Here is a 27,106-nt window from a genome sequence, read left to right on the forward strand (position 1 = left end):
TATTTTAGGTTTTAGCAGTCATTTGAATAATGTTGCTTGCATGGGAGAAAACTGAGAAACATCTGTTCCTCCCAGGCAGAGAGCATGGACAATGACAGGATTCCCTCTAAGACCTGTTTGGTGAACCAGTGAGTGAGTTCAGGTCGTTACAGGAATGTGAGTGACTCAGACAGGCAGCCACACACCCCTGAGGAGTGCCACCCTAGTTGGTCAGCAGATAGCAGTGGTAATGGGAAGCCCCCGGGGAACGGGCCATGAAGGTCCAAGTGAACCCCAGTTGTTCTCCCACAGTTACAGGGGATGTCAATGCGCTTGACTTTGTGAGGGACCGGGACAGGGGACGGTGTTTATCACAGCGCTCTGCTTACAGTGATGGCCAGGTTCAACCCAGAGGAAACAGCCACACTACAGTGATAATGTTTCTGTAAGTCAGTGTGTTACGTTTTGTCCTGTGGTACGGGCCATCTGGGGCGTGTATCTGCACTTTTTGTTACTTTGCAAGGTGCTTTCCTTTCATTGAGGCATTACTCTGGCAACTCCGTTCTCTTTGCCGACTCCTGGATCTTCTGTGGAAACATACATGTGCATGTGTGCACATATGTGAATGTACATTTATGCAGTACTTTTGAACATTAACTTGTTCCTGGTGCTTAAATATATTTAGCTAGATTAGGTAAAATTCGTTTGTCCTATATACTATCAGTATATACTATATACTATATACTAATAGCTGTCTGCTTACATGTTTGTACTGTTAGGAAACCTCTGATGACTTCCATTGGATGGGTAAAATGACAGTTTTTTAGCATACTATGCAAAAATAATGCTTGTTGGACTTTCCTTTTCATTTCATTCTTGTGTTTTAGGTCCTTATTTGTTTGTTTGTTTGTTTTGAGACAAAGTTTCTCTTTTATGTAGCTTTGGCTGTCCTGGAGCTCACTCTGTAGACCAGGCTGGCCTCAGACTCCCAGAGATCCACCTGCCTGTCTCCCTAGCACTGGGATTACAAGCGTTTACACCATACCCAGCTTCTAGCCATATTCTTGTTCTGTCTGTTTGTCACAGTTTCTCTCTGGCCCACTCCTGTGCATGGTGTATGCATGAGAATATGTGGGTTTGTGTGCCCAAGAGTGTGCATGCACAATCTAGGGGAAATGTCCAGTGTCTGCTGCTGCTCTCTTACTACCTTGAGACAGGGTCTTTGAACCAGAAGCTCAAAATTTTGGCCAGGCTGGATGGGCAGTGAACTTCCAATATCTGTCTGTCTCCACACCCAGTGTTGGCATTATAACCATGAGTAGCCATGACTCACACTTTTTATGTGGGTGCTGGGGTTTGAACTTAGGCACTTATGCTTGCACAGCAAGTGCTCTTACTCACTGAGCCATCTCTCTAATCCATGTTTCTTGAATGTAGTATGGATTTTAATTTTTAGGTGTCTACCAGTTCTGGCCTGACCCTCTTACTGCTTAATGGTCTTTGTGCTTAACTCCAAAGAAGCATTCAAATGCTATTTTGATAAATAGTTACCTGATAGTTTCCCATTTCTAGCCCTTTCTCTTGGACTAAGCTGTTCTCATGTTTATCTTATGCCTTCGCTCCCCTTGCTCATGTTCCCCTGCCCCACCCCCCCATGTGAGAAGAGCACATATCAAACCATATCCCTTTCGAGTGTGCCTCTGTGTGCGAGGACTCAGCAGAGGAGTTGTCTTCCTCCTTCCAGATTCCAGCACAGAGCTTTGCACACGCACAGTGCCGAGGGAAACATTTCTGAAGGGACTGGGGAGGGCTTAGTGGTCAAGAGCGCTTCTGCTCTGCAAGCATGAGGACCCAAGCTTGGATTTGTCTCCACATGCAGTGTCAGCAGGATAGGCCCGAACAGCCATGCCAGACAGTTTTTCTGTGGATTCTGTGGGTTTGAACTTGGGCCCTTATGCTCTGGTTCTCACTCACATAAAAGCTAGGTATGGTTGAGTGCATCTGCAATTCTAGCTTTGGGTGGCAGACATAGGTAGATATGGAGAGTTGTGGGAGCTTGCTGGCCAGTCAGCCTAGCTGAGATGGAATTTCTAGTCAATGAGAGAGAACCCATCTCAAGGTAACAAGGCAGATAGACGAAGACACTAGGCATCCTCTGCTGGACTCTGTATGTATGTGCATAGGCACACATATACAAACATTTCTGAAATAAATGACATCTCTACTGTCCCCTGTGTCACTTGTGGTAAGCCTGACTTGAAATTTATGAATTTCTAAAGGAGGACAATGTTTTACGTAAAAGGTTTGGTTTATACTAAATATTTGCTGCTGGTTATGTTATGTAGACTAGATCTTAATTTTATTTTTTAAAGCACAACACTTTTGATAGCCAGAATTGTAGGCATTACTGCAGATATATTCGTTTTAAAGCCACTTTGACTATTAAAAGTTTGACATTTTAAGAAATTAAATACTGATATTTACCAGTGCACATTGAATTTAAGATTTTAGGAGTACAATGAGAGCAGAACTATTTTTGACTAGAAAGTAAGAGGTTGAGGGTCCTGTCCACATAGAGCCTAATTAGTAAGGTTTAAGGGTTACTGAACCATAGTTGTAATACACTCCTTTTCATTTAAAATTGAATTCAGACTTTCTAATCAATATATGGTTGGTCAGAGCTGGTAGTGCTGCCTACAATTACAAGTATTTATGAAGCAAGTTCAAGGCCTGTCAGGACTACACACTGTGTTCTAAGGCTAGCCTGGGCTGCTTAGTAATACTGTTTAGAGAGGACTGGGCAGTAGAGCATTTTGCTCTGTATAAGTCATACCAAAGTCACTGGTTCAATCCCTAGTATTGGGAAGGAAAGAGGGAAAAAAAAATTGGTTGTATAAAACTAAGGTCTGGCTTCTGGTTTCCATCTGTGCCTCGTAGCTTACCCTGTGCCACAGCTCTCCACACCCAAATCCTGCCTGGAGAGAGCTGGTCTCCCAGGAGTGCTGACACACTCCTAAGATCACAGGCTCACAGGCCCACAGGAGGGACAAGCTCCAGTCAGAGACAGCAAGGCAAGCTAACACCAGAGATAAGCAGATAGAGGCAAGGGCAAGAACAGAAACCAAGGCTACTTGGCCTGATCAGGACCCAGTTCTCTCACTACAGCAAGTCCAGGATACCCCATCACACTGGAAAAGCAAGGTTCTGATTTAAAAATCACATCTCATGATCATGATAGAGGAGTTTAATTAAGAAGGACATAAATAACTCTCTTAAAGAAGTACAGGACAGGGGTTGGGGATTTAGCTCAGTAGTAGAGCGCTTGCCTAGGAAGCACAAGGCCCTGGGTTCGGTCCCCAGCTCCGAAAAAAAGAAAGGAAAAAAAAAAAGTATAGGACAACACAATGAAATAGGTGAAGGAACTGAACAAAATCTTCCAGGATCTAAAAATGGAAATAGAAACAATAAAGAAATCACAAAGGGAGACAACCCTGGAGATAGAAAACCTAGGAAAGAGATCAGGAGTCATAGATGCAAGGTTCACCAACAGAATACAAGAGATAGAAGAGAGAATCTCAGGCATAGATGATACCCCAGAAGACAATGACACAATAGTCAAAGAAAATACAAAAAGCAAAAAGCTCCTAACTCAAAACATTCAAGAAATCCTGGACACAATGAAAAGACTGAAGCTAAAAATAATAGGTATAGAAGAGAGTGAAAATTCCCAACTCAAAGGGCCAGCAAACATATTCAACAAAATTATAGAAGAAAAGTTTCCTAACCTAAAAAAAGAAATGCACATACACATAAAAGAAGACTACAGAACACCAAACAGATGGGACCAGAAAAGAAATTCCTCCAGTCACATAACAATTAAAATGCCAAATGCACAGAACAAAGAAAGAATATTGAAAGCAGTAAGGGAAAAAGATCAAGTAACATATAAAGGCAGACCTATCAGAATTACACCAGACTTTTTAACAGAAACTCTAAAAGCCAGAAGATAGTGGTCAGATGTCATACAGACCCTAAGAGAACACAAATGCCAGCCCAGGCTACTATATCCAGCAAAAGTCGAAATTACAATAGAGGGAGAAACCAAGATATTCCATGACAAAACCAATTTTAAGCCCTACAGAGGATAATGGAAGGAAAACTTCAACACAAGGAGGGAAACTACACCCAAGAAAAAGCAAGAAACTAATCTTACAACAAATTCAAAAGAAGAAACCCACACAAGCATAATTCCACCTCTGACAACAAAAATAACAGGAAGCAACAATCATTGGTTCTTAATATTTCAACATCAGTGGACTCAATTCCTTAGTAAAAAGACATAGGTTAGGGTTGGGGATTTAGCTCAGTGGTAGAGCGCTTGCCTAGGAAGCGCAAGGCCCTGGGTTCGGTCCCCAGCTCCGAAAAAAGAACAACAACAAAAAAAAAAGACATAGGTTAACAGACTGGGTACATAAACAGGACCCAGGATTTTTGCTGCATACAGGAAACGTAACTCAGTGACAAAGACAGACACTACCTCAAAGTAAAAAGCTGGAAAAAAATGTTCCAGGCAAATGGTCCCAAGAAGTAAGCTGGAGTAGCCAGTCTAGTATTCAATAAAATAGATGTTATCAAAAAAGTTATCAAAAAAGATGATGAAGGACACTACATACTCATCAAAGGAGAACTCTCAATTCTGAACATCTATGCCCCCAAATGCAAGGGCACCCACATTTGTGAAAGAAACTTTACTGAAGCTCAAAGCACATATTGAACCCCACACAATAACAGTAGGAGACTTTAACACCCTACTCTCACCAATGGACAGATCATGGAAACAGAAACTAAACAGAGACAGTGAAACTAACAGAAGTTATGAACCAAATGTACTTAACAGATACCTATCGAACATTTCACCCTAAAGCAAAAGACTATACCTCAGTACCTCACAATTCCTTCTACAAAATTGACCATATCATGAGACACAGAACAAGCCTCAACCAGTACAAGAAGATTGAAATATCCCATGCATCCTAGCCACAGACTAAGGCTAGGTCTTCAACAACAACAACAACAACAACAACAACAACCACAACAACCACAACAACAACAGAAAGCCCACATACACATGAAAGCTGAACAACTATCTACTCAATGATAACTAAAAGGAAGAATTAAAGAAATTAAAGACTAAAGAAATGAAAGACTTTTTAGAATTTAACAAAAATGAAAGCACAGCATTCCCAAACTTACGGGACACAATGAAAGCAGTACTAAGAGGAAAACTCATACCTCTGAGTACTTCCATAGAGCATACACTAGGAGCTTAACAGCACATCTGAAAGCTCTAGATCAAAAAGAAGCAAATACAACCAAGAGGAGTAGATGGCAGGAAATAATCAAACTCAGGGCAGAAATCAACCAAGTAGAAACAGAATTATACAAAGAATCAACAAAACCAGGAACTGGTTCTTTGAAAAAATCAACAAGATAGATAAACCCTTAGCCAGACTACCCAGAGGGCACAGAGACATTATCCAAATGAACAAAATCAGAAGTGAAAAGGGAGACATAACAACAGAAACTGAAGAAATTAAAAAAAATTATCAGATCCTACTATAAAAGCCTATACTCAACAACACTGGAAAATGTAGATGAAATGGATGATTTCCTAGACAGATACCAGGTACCAAAGTTAAATCAGGATCAGGTAAACCATCTAAACAGTCCCATAACCCCCAAGGAAATAGAAGCAGTCATTAAAAGTCTCCCAACCAAAAATTCCCTGGAACCTGATAGTTTTAGTGCAGAATTCTATCATTTTAGTGCAGAATTCAATGAAGACCTAATACCAATACTTCTCAGACTATTTCATAAAATAGAAACAAGGAACACTACCCAGTACATTCTATTAAGCTACAGATACACTGATATCTAAACCACACAAAGACCCAACAAAGAACTTCAGATCAATTTCCCTCATGAATATTGATGCAAAAACACTCAATAAAAATTTTTGCAAACTGAATCCAAGAACACATCGAAACGATCATTCACCATGATCAAGTAGGCTTCATTCCAGAGATGCAGGGATGGTTCACTATATGAAAATCCATCACTGTAATCCAGTATAGGAACAAACTCAAAGGAAGAAGCCCTACACGATCATCTCATTAGATACTGAAAAAGCCTTTGAGAAAAAACAACACCCCTTCATGCTAAAAGTATTAGAGAGCATAAGAATTCAAGGTCCATGCCTAAATATAATAAAAGCAATATACTGCAAGCCAATAGCCAACATCAAACTAAATGGAGAGAAAGTTGAAGCAGTCCCACTAAAATTTAAGGACAAGACAAGGCTGTCCCCTCTCCCCATATCTATTTATTATAATCCTTGAAGTTCTAGTTAGAGCAATTAGGCAACAAAAGGAGGTCAAAGGGATACAAATTGGAAAGGAAGAAGTCAACTTCAGTAAAGTGGCTGGATGTAAAATTAACTCAAATCAGTAGCCTTCCTCTACTCAAGGGATAAAGGGTTGAGAAAGAAATTAGGGAAATGACAGCCTTCACAATAGTCACAAATAATATGAAATACCTTGATGTGATGCTAACCAAGCAAGGGAAAGATCTGTGTGACCAGAAGTTCAGGTCTCTGAAGAAAGAAATTGAAGAAGACCCCAGAAGATGGAAAGATCTCCCATGCTCATGGATTGGCAGGATTAACATAGTAAAAATGGCCATTTTACCAAAAGCGATCTACAGATTCAATGCAATCTCCATCAAAATTCCAACTCAATTCTTCCAGAAATAAAGCAAATTCTCAAATTTATCTGGAATAACAAAAAAAAAAAAAAACCAGAAAGCAAAAACCATTCTCAACAATAAAAGAACTTTCGGGGAATTACCTTCTCTGACCTCAAGCTGTACTGTAGAACAATAGTGATAAACCACATGGTATTGGGACAGAAACAGGCAGGTAGATCAATGGAATAGAATTGACCCAGAAATGAACCCACACACCTATGGTCACTTGATCTTTGACAAAGGAACTAAAACTATCCAGTGGGAGGTGGGGGGAGACAGCATTTTCAACAAACGGTGCTGGTCCAACTGCAGGTCAGCAGATAGAAGAATGCAAATTGACCCATTCTTATTTCCTTGTACCAAGCTCAAGTCCAAGTGGATCAAGTACCTCTACATAAAACCAGATATGATGAATCTATAATCTAGAAGAGAAAGTGGGCAAGCGCCTTGAACACGTAGGCACAGGGGAAAATTTCCTGAGCAGAACACCAATGGCTTATGCTCTAAGATCAAGAATTGACAAATGAGACCTCATAAAATTGCAAAGCTTCTGTAAGACAAAGGACATTGTCAATAGGACAAAACGGCAACCAACAGATTAGGAAAAGATCTTTACCAACCCTACATTTGGTAGAGGGCTAACATCCAAAATATACAAAGAACTCAAGAAGTTAGACTCCAGAGAACCAAATTAGCCCTATTAAAAAATGGGGTACAGAGCTAAACAGAGAATTCTCAGCTGAGGAATATTGAATGGCAGAAAAGCACCTAAAGAAATGTTCAACATCCTTAGTTATCAGGGAAATGCAAATCAAAAACAATCCTGAGACTTTATCTCACACCAGTCACAATGGCTAAGATCAAAAACTCAGGTAACAGCAGATGCTGGTGAGGATGTGGAGAAATAGGAACATTCCTCCATTGTTGGTGGGATTGCAAACTGGTACAACCACTCTGGAAATCAGTCTGGTGTTTCTTGAAAATTGGATATAGTTTTACCTGAGGACCCAGATTGGGCATACACCCAAAAGATTCTCCAACATATAACAAGGACACATGCTCCACTATGTTCACAGCAGCCTTATTTATGATAGCCAGAAGCTGGAAAGAACCCAGATGTCCTTTAACAGAAGAATGGATACAGAAAATGTCGTACATTTACACAATGGAGTGCTACTCATTTATTAAAAACAAAGACTACATGAAATTCTTAGGCAAATGGCTGGAACTTAAAAATATTATTCAGAGTGAGGTAACCCAGTCACAAAAGAACACACATGGTGTGCACTCACCGATAAGTGGATACAAAAGAAGCTCGAAACACCCAAGATACAACTCACAGTCCATATGAAGCTCAAGAAGAGAACACCACAGCAAAGTGGATGCTGTAGTCCTACTCAGAAGGGGGAAGAAAATAATCAGAATTAGAGGGAGAGAGGGATCTGAGATGGGGAGAGGAGGGGAAGAGGAAAAAGGGAGCCAGTTCAGATACTGGAGGATATGGGGGAGAAGTACAGAGGGTCAGGAATTTGAAAGGAGGAGAGTAGCAGTGGGGGATGGGGAACTGGGGGTAGCCACTAGAAATTCCCAGATGCCAGGGACCCAAGAGACTCCCAGGACCTAACAGGACTTTAGCAGAAATACCCAATAAAGGGGAGATAGAACCTGTAGAGACCATATTCAGTGTATAGGCATGGACCCCAGTTGAGGGATGGGACCACCTACTTACTTCAAAAATATTAATCCAGTATTCCTCCTGTCAAAAGGAAGCGCAAGGACAAAAGAATGGAACAGAGACTGAAAGAAAGGCCATCCCATCTGCAGACACCAAACTCAGACACTAGACACTATTGCTTATACCAAAATGCACTTGCTGACAGGAGCCCAGTATTGCTGTCCCTTTAAAGGCTCTGTCAGAGCCTAAGCGATACAGATGCTGATACACACAGCCAAACATCAGACTGAGTGCAGGATCCCAGTGGAAGAGGTAGGGGAAGGACTGAAGGAGCTTCCTTGCAGCCCCATAGGAAGAACAGCAATATCAACCAACCAGATCCCCCAGAGCTCCCAGGGACTACACCACCAACTGAAGAGTATATATGGGGGGACCCATGGCTTCAGTTGGATATGTAGCAGTGGGTTGCCTTATCGAGCATCACTGGGAGGGGGGCCCTTGGTCCTGTGGAAGCTTGATGACCCAGGGTAGAGAAATCCTAGTGGGCTGAGGCAGGAGTGGGTGGGTGCGTGTGGGTGCATCTTAATAAAGGCGGGGGAGACGGAAGGGGATAAGAGGTTTGTGGAGGGGAAACTGGGAAGGGGGAACATTTGAAATGTCAATACATAAAATAATAACAAAACGAAACCTGAGAACTGGGCACTGAGGAAAAGGAAGATTGCTGGAAGCCTGTTCTGATTGTCTTGGTTTGTTTTTAACCCAACTTAACTTGAATTTGTAAAATGTCTATATTTGAATTCCAAATAAAGGCGCTGCTGAAGATTGAAGGTATTTTACAGAAAAATAAATCCTATGAATTAGTTTATAAGGAAAGAGACCTAATAAAGTCTACCAGTTTTTGTAAAGGACATAATGAATTGGTGGTTAGATTTAATGGTGCAGGGGAATGCTGACTTAGAAATTCACTATATTTAGAGATGAATTAGATTCATAATACTTGGCAGGTGTGAGCATTACTGATGGTATTCGTTGATGAGAGAAATCTAAACTAATAAAGACCTTGTTACTCAGAATTAGTTTAAATGGCCATTGTCATTCAGACAACAAAAGAAGTTTCTGTTGTACTACTTATGAATGAGTTTGCTTAACATACTCACAGCAGGGGCATAGAAATAAGGTTGCCTATATGGATACATATAGTATAACTGTTAATTTTTTATTTTTTGGGATTATAATATAACTTATTTCTCCCTTTCCTTTTCTCTCTCAAGCCTTCCATAGATCCCCCTGTCAAATTCATGGCCTCTTTTTTTCATTAATTGATGTTACATGTATGTATATATTCCTAAATACATAAATACAAGCTGGTCTATCTGTATGTTTCTCATATATATTATATATTACATATACATAATAATTGCATATTACATATATAATACATATGTATGGGCTGAACATTTGGTATTGGATAACCTATTGCTGTCCTATTCTCTGGTGAAGCCTATTTCTCCCAATATTCCTTAATTGCTTGTAGCTCTTTGTGAAGCCTTATGGGCTCCCCCACGCAATCCCACCCCATCCACTTTACATATCTGTTGCCCTCATTCAGCCCATATTTAAGTAGCCATGTTGGTGGCACTTAGGCTTCTGACTTAGCTTCTGACTTACTAGGAGACACAGTCTCATAGCAAACCCTCGGGCTCTCACGATCTTTCTGCCTCCACTTTTACAAAGTTCCCTGACCCTTTTGTGCGGGAGTTGTTTTATAAATGTCATGGCTCAGACTAGATTGCACAACTCTATTTTGGTTGGTTGTGGTTTCTTGTAATGGTCTCTGTCGCAAAGAAAGCTTTCCATGATGAAGGGTGAGGTCTTCATTTACCTGTGGGTATAAGAAAAAATGTTGAGAATTTGTTGGGGACTGTGCTGGTTATAGGTTCTACTCTAAGGTGTGACTTCACTAACCTTGGCTACTCTCAGTACCAGGCTTGGTTTCCTTCTTATCCAGTGGCTCTTAGGTCCACTTAGAGAAGCATTGGCAAGGAAGGTGTGCCACTAGGGCACCCTGGGTTATCCTGTCATACTGGTCATTGTGGTTCAGAGGTGTCATAGCTGGTCATGACTGTCGATTGCTCCTTTCCTTTGGAAGCTTGTATGCTATCTTCTGGTGTCATGAAAGGTAGCCCTCAGGGAGAAGGAATTTAGGTCATCTGGACCCTGTGTCTGAAATGCATGGTGTCTTCAGCAACAGGGGCTTACTTTTTACCTCTGGGGACAACCAAGGGCGAATAGCTTGTGTGTTTTGGGAGTCTCTTGGACATCCCTGACAACACCTTTGAAGAAAGCATCTCATGTCTAGTGTTGGATTTGTTTAGGTGGTTTTTTGGCTCTTTGAAGGAGCCAAATTGTCAGTCCAGATGGCAAAATTTCATTTAAACTATGTGTGTACATTTATGCACAGACTTAGGTATACCATAGTTTTTAAAAAAGTAAATAGTTAATAGGATTTCTTACAACCTTTTCAGATGTTCTTACTGTATTTTACCCTTTTTTCTATTTTTGTATTTATTTCCTCCTTGATCCCTAATTAAAGACCCCCCTTCAAGTTTCCATGATCAGATCACTTGGACCCTGCTTTGTTACCTGTTTCTCCCACACCCTTCCCCCAGCAGCAGTAGTCTCTCTTTACTTTCTGGTTTCTGTAGTTTGAAGTATGAATTTCTAGGTTTGTTTTTTTTTTTTTTTTCCCAACTCAGTTGTGTTACATGATGTTTTTCTGGAAGCTGTCTTGTCAGAGGGCATGTGGTGTTTTGCTGAAAACAGACACTTGAGGGGGGGGTGATGGTTAGAAAGAATGTAAATGGAACCCCACAAACAGTGAGAGGGTGCTCTAGCATTGCTAAGCCCGAAGCGCTTTGCTGATCTTTGCTGGTCTTCATGTTGTAGAAAGAAACGCACCAGAGCACTTCTTGTGGTATTCTGGCTGATTCCGACCACTCCACTGACTTGTGTCAAATTGGAGGAGCCTTGTTGCTCCCGCTGAGTTTGTTGGCTGCTGAACTGGACTGATATCCTGACAGTGAAGAGGGAAGTCCAGGGAGCAGGTCCACAGCACCCTTCCCAGTAACTTTATTTCCCCTACCTCTGGGCTGTGAGTTAGAAGAGAGGTCGAAGCATTTAAGAACCTTAAAGTAGGTTTTGAAAAAAAACAGTCTAAACCTACAGTAGTTACTCAAGGGCACATGCGTAGTTACATCTGAAGATTGGGAGCCAGGAGCTCTCTGGTGAGAGAGACCGTGCGACTGGGTCATGGTTACCTCACCCAGTACAGTTTTTTTCTAGTTCAGACTACTTACCTTCATAGTTAATTATTTTTCTCTGAACAAGACAGCTTATAAGGAAAGCATTTGATTTGGGCCTCAGGGTTCCAGAGAGTAAGTACTAGAGTCTGCTGCTTTATGTCAGGGAGCACGACAGCAAGGCAGGCAGGGGCAGGCTGGAGAGCTTTCCTGTTGAACAGTTACAAGGCAGAGAGAGCTAACTGGGAGTGGCTGGGCTTTTGAAACTTCAAAGCTGTAGTTCCCCCACCCTCTCACCCATACCTTCACCAACAAGGCCACACCTCCTAACCCTTTCAAATAGTTCCACCAACTGGGAACCAAGCATTCAGAGATGGGGGCCATTCTCATTCCAACCACCACAGCTAGTGACAGGTTTTAAGCCCGTTTTGTATTGTTTTTATTACGATGCCTCTGTAATAAAGATATCTTAGGATCTTGAAAGGTAATCCGTTTAGCAGTGTTGTTTTTTTGTTCAGGAGTGCTTTGGCTATCTGGGGTCTTCTGTGGCTCTGAATGTATTTTAGGATAGTTTTTTTTTATTTCTGTAAAGAATGAGATGGGGATTTTATTGAATTTATAAATTTGGTAAACTTTTTTTTTCACAATATTAACTTAAGCAATCTATGAGCATAGCATGTCTTTCCTTTTCCTAGTGTCTGTGTCTTTCTTAAAAGGTTTAAGATTTTCACTGTCAAGGTCTTCATTTTAGTTAGGTTTGTTGCTAGGTATTTTCTTTTCTTTGAGGCTCTTGTGAATTGGAATGTCTATGAGAGCTTGAGTTCTCTTCAGTGTTTCTGTCTCCTTACTGAATTCCATCTCAAGTTCATTGCCTTCACCAGTCTGTCAGCCTTACATTTGTGTTTTCTTTACCATCACTCAAGCCTTACATTCTTTTGCTCAGTTTCATTGAGCTGTTTCTTTGTGGCTTCTTTAAACTCATGAATTGTTTGCCGAGATCTTAGAAATTCTATGCATGTCCTGGTGTTCATCCAGCTGATGCTCATTGGCAGACACTTCTATAGGACTGATAGTTTTTTTGAGAAAAGATACTGGTTTGACCTTTTATTTTGTTAGTATTTTGGTGTTGAGATCTGGGGATGTGGGTGGACTTCTTTTTTTTTTTTTTTTTAGTTTTTTATTGGATATTTTTTATTTACATTTAAAAAATTTTTTTATTATATATTTCTTTACTTACATTTCAAAGGTTATTCCCCTCCCCGGTTTCCTGTTCATAAGCCCCCTTTCCTTCCCTCCCCCTCCCCCATAAGGGTATTCCCCGTAAAAATCCCCCTTATTGCCCTCCCCCACATTCCCCTGCACTGGGGTTCAATCTTGGCAGGACCAAGGGCTTCCCCTTCCACTGGTGCCCCAACAAGGCTATTCTCTGCTACATATGCAGTTGGAGCCCTGGGTTAGTCCATGTATAGTCTTTCAGTAGTGGTTTAGTCCCTGGAAGCTCTGGTTGGTTGGCATTGTTGTTTTTTATGGAGTTCCAAGCTCCTCCAACTCTTTCAATCCTTCCTCTGATTCCCCCCAAGGGGGTCGTGTTCTCAGTTCGGTAGTTTGCTGCTAGCATTGACCTCTGTATTGGACATGCTCTGGATGTGTCTCTCAGGAGAGATCTATATCTGGTCCCTTTCCGCATGCACTTTTTAGCTTCATCAATCTAGTTTTGGTAGCTGTATATATATGGGCCACATGTGTGTCAGGCTCTGAATGGCCATTCCTTAAGTCGCTGCTCTAAACTTTGCTTCCGTATCCCCTCCTATGGATATTTTCCCCCCTTTTAAGAAGGAGTGGGAACATCTGCATTTTGGTTATCCTTCTTCTGGTTATCCTTCTTCTTGAGCTTCCTGTGGTCTGGATTGCATGTTGGGTAATTTGAGCTTTTTGGCTAATAATCCACTTAAATGAGTGCATACCAAGTGTGTTTTTCTGTGATTGGGTTACCTCACTCTGGATGATATTTTCTAGTTCATTCCATTTGCCTATGAATTTCATGAAGTTACTGTTTTTGATAGCTGAGTAATATTCCATTGTGTAGATGTACCACATTTTTTTAACCCATTCCTCTGTTGAAGGGCATCTGGGTTCTTTCCTTTGGTGAATACGAAGTGTCCTTCCTTATCTTTTTTAATGACTCTTGGTTGAAAGTCAATTTTATTTGATAGTAGAATGGCAACTCCAGCTTGTTTCTTCGGGCCATTTGCTTAGAAAATTGTTTTCCAGCTATTTACTCTGAGGTAGTGTCTGTCTTTGTCTCTGAGGTGTGTTTCCTGCATGCAGCAAAATCTGAGTCCTCTTTATGTATCCATTTTGTTAGTCTATGTCTTTTTATTGGGGAATTGAGTCCGTTGAGGTTGAGAGATATTAAGGAATAGTGATTGTCGCTTCCTGTTACTTTCGTTGTTAGAGGTGGAATTATGTTTGTCTCTCTTTTGGTTTCATTGCAAGGAAATTACATTCTTGCTTTCTGTACAGTGTAGTTTTCCATCTATTATCCTTTGTAGAACTGGATTTGTAGAAAGATATTGTGTAAATTTGTTTTGTCATGGAATATCTTGGTTTCTCCATCTATGTTAATTGAGAGTATTGCAGGATACAGTAACCTGGGCTGGCATTTGTGTTCTCTTAGTGTCTGTATGACATCTGTCCATGATCTTCTGGCTTTCATAGTTTCTAGTGTAATTCTTATAGGTCTGACTTTATATGTCACTTGACCTTTTTCCCTTACTGGTTTCAATATTCTTAATTTGTTTTGTGTATTTGGTGTTTTAACTATTATGTGACAGGAGGAATTTCGCTTCTGGTCCAATCTATTTGGAGTTCTGTAGGCTTCTTGTATGTTTATGGGCATCTCTTTCTTTAGGTTAGGGAAGTTTTCTTCTATACTTTTGTTGAATATATTTACTGGCCCCTTAAGTTGGGAGTCTTCACTCTCTTCTATACCTATTATTCTTAGGTTTGGTCTTCTCATTGTGTCCTGGATTTCCTGGATAATTTGGACCAGTAGCTTTTTCATTTTACATTATCTTTGACAGTTGTGTCGATGATTTCCATGGAATCTTCTGCTCCTGAGATTCTCTCTTCTATCTCTTGTATTCTGTTGGTGATGCTTGTGTCTACGGCTCCTTGTCTCTTCCTTTGGTTTTCTATATCTAGGGTTGTCTCCCTTTGTGGTTTCTTTATTGTTTGTATTTTCAATTCCTTCATGGGGGCTGGAGAGATGGCTCAGCGGTTAAGAGCACTGACTGCTCTTCCAGAGGTCCTGAGTTCAAATCCCAGCAACCACATGGTGACTCACAATCACCTGTAATGAGCTCTGATGCCCTCTTCTGGTGTGTCTGAAGACAGCTACAGTGTACTCATATATAATAAATAAATCTTTAAAAAAAAAAAAATCCCTTCACCTGTTTGGTTGTGTTTTCCTGTTATTCTTTCAGTGATTTTTCTTTTTCCTCTCTAAGGGCTTCTACTTGTTTACTTGTGCTTTCCTGCATTACTCTATGGGAGTTCTTTATATCTTTCTTAAAGTCCTCCATCATTATTTAAAAAATATGATTTCAAATCTAAATCTTGCTTTTCTGGTGTGTTTGGATATCCAGTATTTTCTTTGGTGGGAGAACTGGGCTCTGATGATGCCAAGTAGTCTTGGTTTCTGTTGATTAGGTTCCTGTGCTTGCCTCTAGCCCTTGGGTTGCCTCTGGTGTTTGCTTGTCTTGCTGTTTCTGAGAGTGTCTTGACCCTCCTGTAGGCCTCTGTGTCATCACTCCTGTAGAACTGTTTCCCTGTTTTCTTTCAGCCTTTCCTGAGAACAGGTGCTCTGCTCTCAGCTGTGGCGGTCCTCCTGGAGTCTGTCTTCCAGCTCTAGGCACAGGCAGGAATCAAAAGGTCCTGCCCCTGATTGGTCCTGTAGGTCCTTGCACCCAGCAGGCACAGTTGGCATGATGCAATTCCCTCCCTCTTGGATATGGACTGTGGGCAGAGGGTAGTCTCCTCCGACTTCTCAGGAGTATCCACACTTCTGAGGTTCCAGCTCTCTCCCCCACGGGATTTGGGTGCAGGGAGCTCTTTGGCAGGATCAGTTCTGTCCTGGGCGCAGACCAGAACCGCGGGTACTGGTGGCTGTCTGTTCCTATATCCCTCTGTCCAGAGGCACTGTGCAGTTTCCCCTTGGACCAGGAATGTGGGCCGAGGTGTGCACAGGTGGCAGTCTGTCCTGCAGCTCCTAGGTGGTCCGCTCTCTTCCCCACAGGATTTGGGTGCCGTGGGTGGACTTCTTATGTCCTACGTTGTAGGATGTGTGACTAGGTTGGCCTAGAGATTGGAAATGGCTTGGGAGGATTGAAGTCAGGTGGATAGAGGCGACTGTGCTGGTACAGGCTGTGCCTCCTAGTCCACTCCTGGAGTTGTGAGGGTAGTTTTGGAAAGGTTGAAGATGTGGCATGAATGAGGGAGGGGCCTGTGGTTTGTGGAGGTAGGAAGGGTAGGTCCTGGCAGAAGCCTCTATATTAGATATGGCACAGGCAGGGATGGCCAGACTAGCCTAGGTACTGGACATGGGACCTTGGTTAGATCTGGCAAGATGAGGAGGGTCAGGCTCAGTTATGAGGCTAGACTGGGGAGATGGATGTCAATATCAGTTTTTAACTTTACTTTTGAATAATATAATACTTAAAATTTACACTGATATGGTGCTGTTCCAATGCCCGACACAAGCTCTTAGGGCATAGAGGCCCAAGAATTCAAATTGAAGGCCTGCCTAATCTACCTAACAAGACCTTTTCTTAAAATGTGTACGAGTTAGGGCTATAGATCAGTAGGAGTGTGTTTTCCTGGCAAGGTTCTAGGTTAACATTAGGGGGAAAGTCATGACATTATAAAATAACAGTAGTTCTAAATGTATCACGACTGCTGTGCTTTGTAAATATTCACTGAGTTATTCAGAATGGTAACAGCGGAAAGCTAAGTTTGGCTTCCTGTTATTCTAAATACTTACTCTGTGTTGCTTTTCCTTGAGTGTGATAGTAAAGCTTTCTAGGCTGCAGACTCAGATTGTCACATACTAAAGGAAAGGACATACTTTGGTATATTCTAGCATCATCTTGGAGAAAAAATAATATTGGCAAGATTCAGGTATCATAGAGTTTGAAGAATGAATGTCTTAGTGGTCACACTTTCTTTTAAAAGTTACCAGAGTGCCAGTCTTGGCTCAGGAAAGCTAATTTAGGAGATAAATCTCTATATAGACTTGTTTGTTTTCTGTGAGCTTTGAGATGTGAGTGTGCCTTCAGAAACAGCTCTTTTCTAGCCTCTTTGCTCTCCTGGCTTTGGCTTTTTCTCTTGGTCCTAGTTCTCTCTTAGACCTTCTTACCTATGCGCTTCCTCCAGTACAGTAGTACGAAGCCTCAGTTGTAATCGATGTCACTTCTGCCTTTAGTCCTACCCTCCTCATCCTCGTCACTCAAGCTTCAGTCATAGCCGTGTGAGGTGGGGAGTGCACTTTATAAGCCTCGAGCTTGGGAAAGCCGTGTGATAGGTTAAGACCAACCTGGCTTCATAGTTGGGTGTCAGGTAGCCTGTCCTGCACAGGAAGACCCTATCTTGCAAAGCCAAAGCCACACTATCCCTCCTCACCCCCAGAGAACACAAGCTCAGACTCACCCTTCATTTGTCTTTTTTGTTAATCTTCCTTATCTAGTCATTTGAGGCTGACAGTCAGTCCTCTTTACAAGTGTTAACTCTTCTAGTCTCCATCCTAACTCCACGCTCTGCTCTATTGTTAGCAGAAGGGAGTGGTGTCAGCGCTGCCCCCAGTCGCTGTCTGGTTCCTTCATTTCTAGTGTGGAGGCTGTGGATCTTCTCTTGCCACCTCTCAGTTTCCCTGCAGTAGTTTTATGTGCCTTCAGTCTTACTAGTCCTTTCTAGAACATTAGTGTCCTAGTTTATTTTCTGTTGCTGTAATAAAAGCCATGGCCAAAAGCACGTTGGGGAACAAAGTGTTTCTTTCTTTCCTCTTACATACAGTTAATAGTCTACCATCAGAGGAAGACGAGGCAGGGACTTGATTGAGGCAGAAACTGAAGAGAAGACCCAGGAGGAATGATGTCTACGCATTTGCTCAGTTTGCTTTCTAGTGCAGTGCACTGCCACCTGCTGTGGTGGCTCCACCCACAGTGGGCTGGGCCCTCCCACATCAATCACTGAGTAAGGAAACAGACCCTCTGATGGATGCAGTTTCTCAGTCGAGGCTCCCTCTCTCCAGATGACTGTAGTTTGTGTCAAGTTGACAAAACAGTGAAAGGTAACTTTCATTGTGTTTACAATGGAATTTATCTCATCTTTCTGTTCTTTTGAGATAGTCTGATTTCAGTGGCCGGGGAGTAGCTAGGTCAGCTGACATGTCCTGAGAAGCTGGCTGTCCCAGCCTCCCCAGGGTGGGGATGACAGTGCTGCCGCCATGCCAGACTGTTTTCCCTCTCCCTTACAGCACAGTAGGGACTTTACTATCGGAGCTGTCTTTTCAGTCCCACAAGACAGTGCTTTACTCTCTTCAGTATTAGTTCACGTACACACTCTGGGGTACTACTGCTGCCAGCTGCCAGGTTCTAGGATGCGGACACAGCGTAGATGAGAGCAGCAGTAAGCTTCCCTGGCTTGTGTGCCTGGATGGAACTATTTCTGCACATATGCTAGCGTCACGTCATTAGAACTTCTCTTTCATTTGTGTGCTGGGTATGTGTGTATGGACGTCAGACAGCTCGTGCATTCTCCTGCCATCGTGTGGGACCTGGGGATTTTGAACTTAGGTTGTCAGCCCTAGGTGTTCTACTATGTAGCACAGGCTGGACTCAAACTCAAGAGATCCCCCTGCCTCTGCCTCTGCCTCCCGAGGACTGAGATTGAGAGTGTGCATCAGGTCTTGTGCCTATTGTCTTTATGCTGATGGTTTGAGTCTGTCAGAGTCTAATGCGCCCTCCCGACCCCCAGACCTTGCCATTTCTTACGCTGAATCTCAGATGTGCCCCTTCACCATTTACCGCTTGACAAACAAAAAGATAAAGATATAGTCCCTCTCGATTTTAAAACTTCAAATCTTAAAATTGAAGGTTTTTCTAGGATTTATTAATTTAGCATATGAAAGTTAAATTTGAACTTTATAAGTGAAATAATTACTAGGTTTGCTCCTCGTTTCTGTCCACATAATTCAGGGTAAGAGGCCTATGCTTCAGTCTGTTCTCAAGCTTTCAAATTCCTTTGACAGCCTGGATATGAAATTTAAAAGCTATTAATGTGATGTGTTAATTTTGCACTTTTTGACTTACTGCAAAAAAATCTTATAGTTTCCATAGCAACAATAACCTATCCAGATTGTGTAATATTCTTTACAGTATTAAAAATAAAACTGCAATTCCATGAGTTTTTGGAGCACTTCATGTAGGAGAACTGGGACTTGAAAGATTTCAGTGAAAAAATAAGCTATAATTGAATGTGAATAATGTGTCAAAAAGCTTTTTATAATTTTAAGAATTAATAGCTGTACATATTCAATAATAAATAGCTGGTAGTTAATTTAATTATTAGGCATGAAGCCTGTATGTTACATTGGTCAGAGTCATAGGCACACTGGTTCCATGCACGCAGCAGTTCCTACACTTGATGTTCGCATCAGAGGAGGCACTGTTTCAACTGCTCTCTCATCTGCTGGTGCTTTTTGGTGGTTACTGAATGGCCAGGAAACAGAGGAAGAAAGGGCGAAAGGAGCCTCTAAGCTTTTCCTAGTGTTTGTCTTTGTTCCTCAAAATAAGCCTGTGTGCCTGGTGTGATGGTACTGAGCCTTTCATCCCAGCACCCTGGAGAGAGGAGAGGGGGGGACAGAAGGGGGAAGGGAGGAAGAAGAGGGGGGGGAGAGGGAAAGAGATCCTACCCTTGGAATTTCTCTTGCTCTTAGTAGTTTTCCTCATTTTCCCTAATAAATCTGATCTATATACCTAATGCATATGAAAAATGTAAACAACTGTTTAAGAATTACTAAGCAAACTTTACTTAAATACTTGAATTTAGAAGCATAGTCACTAATGAATGATAAAGCCCTATTAAAAACCTTCACTGAAGAATTAAAATGAGAAACTGTAATTTTGCTACTGTTGTGAGTTGTAAATACCTGTGTTTTCAGTGGTCTTAGGCAGCCCCTGTGAGAGAAGGTCATTTGATCCCAAAGGGGTTGTGATTTCCCAAAGGAGACCGAGAACCAGTGCTCTACTACAACTGGAAGATAAAGGTCGGAGGGCATAGATTATGTCCCTGTTACTAGAATAATCCATGGCAAGATTCGTTTTTGCCAGATACTCAATTTGCAGTGATGATAGTCAGCTGGCCTTCTTGTGGCCAGTTCTGGTCTCCACTCTGATGACATTTTCTGTAAAATTAGCCACTCATCTGCCCTCCCTCCTCCCACTATTGGAACACTGTACTAGGTTAAAATCCTTGGTAACTATTAGGCTTCCCTATATTCCCAGTCCTGTCTTCTTTGCTGGGTTTCAAAACCTCTCTTAACTACTCGACTTCCCCAGTAGTGTTTTGAGAACGCAGTGTCAGTGCTGAGTTTTGAAGTCTTAAAAGGCTTTTGCCTGGTGCTTTGTAATTGGGAGTTAGTTAATCACATAAACTGGTAGTTTTTACCTGTCAGTTATTTCTGAGGTGATGGTTTATAACAGAATACTTCTGTAGACTTCAGGATTGGGAGTGCTCTTACAATATGTTTGCGTTTATATTTATTCTTGTTCACTCTTTGGAACTAGTGCTGGCTTCAGTATCCTCTTCATTTTGAGTTTCATGCTTTAGCTCTGACTGGTGTTTTTATTAATGAATTTCTCTTTTGGTATTTTATGTTTCTATACTAGAAATAGTATCAGAAATAATCAGCAACGCATGATAGAATGTTTACATATTATTGAGAGATTAAATATGTTTCCATTTTTTTGTAGTTGTAATTTTAAATGTAAAAATAATATATGGAAAAATAAAAACTTTGTTTTTTTCTGTTCACATGCAGAAAAGATGAAAAGGAATATGCACTTAAGCAAATCGAAGGCACAGGAATATCTATGTCGGCTTGTAGAGAGATTGCAGTAAGTAGATATAGTTTATTTTGTTATCAATCTTGGATATCTAGTAGAAAATGTGCATTAATGTATTCAGTGGATGATAATTTCACAGACAATTTAAGGATAGTTTATATAAAATGGGAAAATCTGAAAACTTAAAATTACCAAAGTCATTCTTGAGTATTTTCTTTTTTAAAAATTTTGTTAAATTTATTTATTTATTCACTTTACATCCCAGTATCAGCCCCTCATCCTCTCAGTACTCCTCACAGGTCCTCCTTCCCTTCCTCCCACCCCTTCTCCTTTGATTTTTGTTTTGTTTTTCAGCTTGCTTGTTTTTTTTGTTTGTTTATTTAATTTCTTTTGGGAGAGAGGTTGCAAGGTACAGGATCAGGAAGATGAGTGGGATTGGGTTGCATGATGTGAAATTCACAAAGACTCAATAAAAAGTAAAAAAAAAATAACACTGTAGAAAAGAATGGTTAAAAAGAAAACATCTGCTATATCAACACTTAGAAATTATTTTCTGGGGGCTGGAGAGATGATTCAGCAGTTGAGAGCACTGACTACTCTTCCAGAGTCCTGAGTTCAATTCCCAGCAACCACATGGTGGCTCACAACCATCTGTAATGAGATCTGATGCCCTCTTCTGGTGTGTCTGAAGACAGCTACAGTGTACTCATACAAATAAAAATAATTTAGAAAAAAGAAATTACTTTCCTTGCAAAAATTCTCCCTTCCCCACACATAAAGTAAAGCCCATTACCTTTTTGTGCAGTATGCTTCGATCTAAAGTAATGAAAAGTAAGCTTCAACTGTGAAGTTGTTGAACTGTTCACTACTCACATGAGGTTATATGGGCACATCACACCTGTGAGCTGTGAGTCCTCAAAGGCTTCAACCATTGAGCTGTTGGCATGGCAAAGAGCAGCTAAGAGAGCGACTAGTCAGGGCAGCAGGCTCTAGCGTACAGGTCGAGGAGCCGCTGTAGTCTTTCTGGACAGCCATGACAAACCGGTATAGACTGAATGCCATAAGAACACCCATTCATACTTCTGGAGACTGGAGCCTCCAGTATCAGGACACTGACAGAGCTTGTGTCTGGTGTGGGCCTACTGCCCTGGTTTATGGATGGTTGGCCATCCTTTTCTTGTGTCTTTTATGATTGAAAGGGTGCAAAGAATCTCTCTGGAGTCTTTTAGAAGGGCTTTGTCCTCATGACTTAAAATCACTGCCCACCTCACAGAGAGCTCATAAAGTAGTGACTTAAAAATTTGAGTTGGGGTTGAGGCACAAAAACATTCAGTTTAGGCCTGGAGCAGTGGTTCAGGGGATGCAGTGTTTGTTGCACAAGTCTGAAGACTGGGCTTTCATCTCTGATACCCAGTAAATTTGGGGTGGGCCTGCCTGTATTTCTAGAAGATGGCTAACTAAACTCACCGAGTCAGTGTGCCCTGGGTTCAAGTGAGAGACCTCACCTTAATGAATAAAGTGAAGTCAAGGAGGCACTGATGTCAACCTCTGGTCTTCACATACTTGTGCACGTAGTGTATATACACTTGCTTACATGCACATGTGCCCACACAGGTGAGCATTCATGCAACACACACACACACACACACACACACACACACAATCATGGAAATAGAAACCTCATTTTTGTTATTGCCAGAGGGAAGAGAAGTCAAGAAGCCCTCTCCCCCTAGTGCTGAGAATTGAACTCAGCGCCTTACACATGAGGCAGCTGATCAGGCACCAAGCTGTGTCTCCAGCCCCTGTCCTGACTTGTTGCCTGGCTGCTGAGTGTCTCAGTGCTGGCCTGCAGTGCTGAGAAGTCCTACTTCTCTTCTGTTTCCAAATGTATGCATGCATTCGCATCCCAGCTCTGCTGTCCCGAGGGAATGGGCAGATGAGCAGTTAGGGACTGTCACCTTGTATTTGTGTCCACCCAGGGCAGAGGTAGGTGGGAACAGAGTGAAGAGCTAGCACTTTTGTCTTCTCTGTAGGCTCCGTGTTGGGCAGCCGGCTGCTATAAAGTTCAGTGGGATCCCTGCAGCTTTTGGTATAGATGAACGTTATGAAATAGAATTAATAGAATATGTAATTAGCTTGCAATTAACTCTGAGAAAAGCTTTGAAAGATCCACAAATAAAGCTGTTTAAGTTTTTAAAATTTGTCTCTACAAACCTTAAAATTATTCCATTAAGTTTCATATATTAAAAGTAGAAAACTTGATGGCATTAGACAATAGTTTTAAGAGTCTTTTGTTAATAAAGTTTGCATCACTGTAGAGGAGTAGAGAAGCACTAGCCTTGAGGGTGTGTTATTATATCACTTTATGTCTCGGTGACTCTGGGTTCCCTCACTTATGTGTCCCACTCTGTCAAACATGTGCGTATAGAACTAGGTATCAGCCGGGCTCTACCCTTCCTGTGAAAGGATCAGATTTCTGTGCAGAAACTAAAGCACACAGCTTTCTTTTGGACCATAGATATTTTAACAGGATGTTATATGATAATTTTTTCATAAAGGTTTGACTTAGTTTTTAGAGTAGAACTAAAGAAATGTTCCGTGATTTACTCTGGACAAAATATCTTCTTTGGTTGCTTTCTTCTTAAAAACACACAGATTTTACTTTTAGGAGTGAAGGCTCGGCAGATAATTCCTTATTAGAATACGGCTCTCTTGTCCTCTGTGGTGATAGTTAACATTTTTTTCTGTTATACAATATATTTGCCTTCTTTAATAAAATAAATAGTACTTCTAATTTTTCTTTCTTTTCTTTTTTTAATTATTAATTTTTAATTTTTTTATTTTGAGAAAAGGTTTTGCTGTGTAGCCTTGGCTGAACTCAGAGGTCTGCCTTCCTCTGCCTTCCCAGTACTGGTATCATGGGTGTGCCCCACAACCACCTGGGTCTGTATGAGTTTGAGGCCAGTCCGCTCTATATTGGGGGTTCCAGGCCAGTCACAGCTACATGCATAGTGAGACCTTATTGCAGACAAGTGACAAACAAGATGTATTCTTAGAGACCCTAAAATATGAACTTTATTATGGTCTTATGTATGTTTGTGCTTACATGCAAGTGTGTGTGTGTGTGTGTGTGTGCGTGTGTGCGCGCGTGTGCACAGACATGTGGAAGCCAGTGGTTCCTGCCATCAAGTATCATTCCTAGTTGTTTTACACCTTTTTAAAAAGGAATAACAGTTTAATAACTCTTCTGGAATTTATAGTGTCTTTTGAGCAAATACACACAGCCCCCACTCCTCCTGAATCTATCCTCTCCATGCTCACGCTCAACTCCTCCTGAGTCTGTCCTCTCCATGCTCACACTCAACTCCTCCTGAGTCTGTCCTCTCCATGCTCACACTCAACTCCTCCTGAGTCTGTCCTCTCCATGCTCACACTCAACTCCTCCTGAGTCTGTCCTCTCCATGCTCACACTCAACTCCTCCTGAGTCTGTCCTCTCCATGCTCACGTTCAACTCCTCCTGAGTCTGTCCTCTCCATGCTCACACTCAACTCCTCCTGAGTCTGTCCTCTCCATGCTCACGCTCAACTCCTCCTGAGTCTGTCCTCTCCATGCTCACACTCAACTCCTCCTGAGTCTGTCCTCTCCATGCTCACGCTCAACTCCTCCTGAGTCTGTCCTCTCCATGCTCACCTCAACTCCTCCTGAGTCTGTCCTCTCCATGCTCACGCTCAACTCCTCCTGAGTCTGTCCTCTCCATGCTCACGTTCAACTCCTCCTGAGTCTGTCCTCTCCATGCTCACACTCAACTCATCCTGAGTCTGTCCTCTCCATGCTCACACTCAACTCCTCCTGAGTCTGTCCTCTCCATGCTCACGTTCAACTCCTCCTGAGTCTGTCCTCTCCATGCTCACACTCAACTCCTCCTGAGTCTGTCCTCTCCATGCTCACGCTCAACTCCTCCTGAGTCTGTCCTCTCCATGCTCACGCTCAACTCCTCCTGAGTCTGTCCTCTCCATGCTCACGCTCAACTCCTCCTGAGTCTGTCCTCTCCATGCTCACGCTCAACTCCTCCTGAGTCTGTCCTCTCCATGGTCACGCTCAACTCCTCCTGAGTCTGTCCCCTCCCTTCTTACCCTCAACTCCTCCTGAGTCTGTCCTCTCCATGCTCACGCTCAACTCCTCCTGAGTCTGTCCTCTCCATGGTCACGCTCAACTCCTCCTGAGTCTGTCCTCTCCATGCTCACGCTCAACTCCTCCTGAGTCTGTCCTCTCCATGCTCACGCTCAACTCCTCCTGAGTCTGTCCTCTCCATGCTCACGCTCAACTCCTCCTGAGTCTGTCCTCTCCATGCTCACGCTCAACTCCTCCTGAGTCTGTCCTCTCCATGCTCACGCTCAACTCCTCCTGAGTCTGTCCTCTCCATGCTCACGCTCAACTCCTCCTGAGTCTGTCCTCTCCATGCTCACCTCAACTCCTCCTGAGTCTGTCCTCTCCATGCTCACGCTCAACTCCTCCTGAGTCTGTCCTCTCCATGCTCACCTCAACTCCTCCTGAGTCTGTCCTCTCCATGCTCACGCTCAACTCCTCCTGAGTCTGTCCTCTCCATGCTCACCTCAACTCCTCCTGAGTCTGTCCTCTCCATGCTCACGCTCAACTCCTCCTGAGTCTGTCCTCTCCATGCTCACGCTCAACTCCTCCTGAGTCTGTCCTCTCCATGCTCACGCTCAACTCCTCCTGAGTCTGTCCTCTCCATGCTCACGCTCAACTCCTCCTGAGTCTGTCATCTCAATGCCCCCTCTCACCTCTTCCTGAGGCTGTCCTCGCCATGCTCACGCTCAACTCCTCCTGAGTCTGTCCTCTCCATGCTCACGCTCAACTCCTCCTGAGTCTGTCCTCTCCATGCTCACACTCAACTCATCCTGAGTCTGTCCTCTCCATGCTCACCTCAACTCCTCCTGAGTCTGTCCTCTCCATGCTCACGCTCAACTCCTCCTGAGTCTGTCCTCTCCATGCTCACGCTCAACTCCTCCTGAGTCTGTCCTCTCCATACTCACCTCAACTCCTCCTGAGTCTGTCCTCTCCATGCTCACGCTCAACTCCTCCTGAGTCTGTCCTCTCCATGCTCACGTCCTCCATCTTATCCTTTGAGGCATACTTTCTTATTTAGTCTGGAGCTGGCCAGCCTGGCTAGACTGTAGCCAGCAAGTCCCAGGGATGCTCCCTGCTCCGCAGCTCTAGCTCAGGGAGCACAGGTGTAGTCTGCACCTTGACCTGTGTACACGCCGATGTTTGCACTCCTCATGCTCGCACGGCAAGCACTGTAGTTAAACTTTTGGTTCAAATGAGTAATCATGGGTTTGAACTAAGACAGACATTCCGTATTTATAGTGTTGATTTGGAGAGTGTCTGTGCAGGCACACACATGCATGCACGTGGTCAGAGAACTGTTCTTAGCGGCTGGCTCTGCTCTCTCACTCTTTTGAAGCAGTCTGTCTTGGTTCTCCTTGCTGGGCTGCACACTGCAGACTGGCTGGCCCATGAGCTTCAGACGACTCGGCTGTCTCCACCGAGTGTGTGTCAGCACAGAAGTGAGACACAGGTATCACACATGCTTGTTTGTGTGTACACACTTAGAGGTACGACATATGTAGAGGTGAGAGGTCAGACACACTTACGTGTGAATTTTTTCTTCCCACTGTGTGGGTCTCAGGAATTGAACTCTACTTGCTCTCTTCCTTAATCCTTGAAACAGGACATTAGAATGGGATGGGGCAAGCAGTACTAACTTTTTGTTTTCATTTGAAGGTAGGAAGGAACTTGGATTTTGGATCAAATAGGCTTTGGTTGTACAGACTGCTTTGTGCTGGCTGCATGTCTTGAACATGCTGACAGCAGTGCCTGACCTGGTTTACCTGTCAGTAGGTGGCTGTGGAGATGGGGCTTTGGTTGGTTTGTATGTTTTGTTCTGTTTTGTGTCTTGAGGTAGGGTGTTTCTGAATATATTTGGCTGGCCTAGAATTCATATAGACCAAGGCTGGCCTTGAGCTCCCATACACTCATGTGCCTCTGCTTCCCTAGTGCTGGATTAAAGCTGTGCACTACTGTGCTAGCCTTTTCTCTTTCTTCTTTTCTTTTTAAACATTTATTTATTTTATGCATATGAGTACACTATAGCTGTCTTCAGACACCCCAGAAGAGGGCATCGGATCCCATTATAGATGGTTGT

At 42.5% G+C, this 27,106-nt stretch overlaps 1 protein-coding gene across 2 annotated transcripts in view; it reads left to right on the forward strand.

Moving 5' to 3' along the window:
* Cdk19 (cyclin dependent kinase 19) overlaps positions 1-27,106 on the forward strand; it is a 140,275-nt gene that overhangs the window by 30,257 nt on the left and 82,912 nt on the right. Inside the window, exon 2 of one of the 2 annotated variants that reach the window (XM_032888295.1) lies at positions 20,855-20,930. The exons of the other annotated variant lie outside the window; for it this stretch is intronic. Within the exon in view, the coding sequence (XP_032744186.1) occupies positions 20,855-20,930 (76 nt within the window). The remainder of the gene's footprint in view (positions 1-20,854; positions 20,931-27,106) is intronic. 2 annotated transcript variants of the gene reach the window in all.

This window comes from Rattus rattus, chromosome 18, assembly GCF_011064425.1.
Source record: "Rattus rattus isolate New Zealand chromosome 18, Rrattus_CSIRO_v1, whole genome shotgun sequence".
NCBI classification, from domain to species: Eukaryota; Metazoa; Chordata; class Mammalia; order Rodentia; family Muridae; genus Rattus; species Rattus rattus.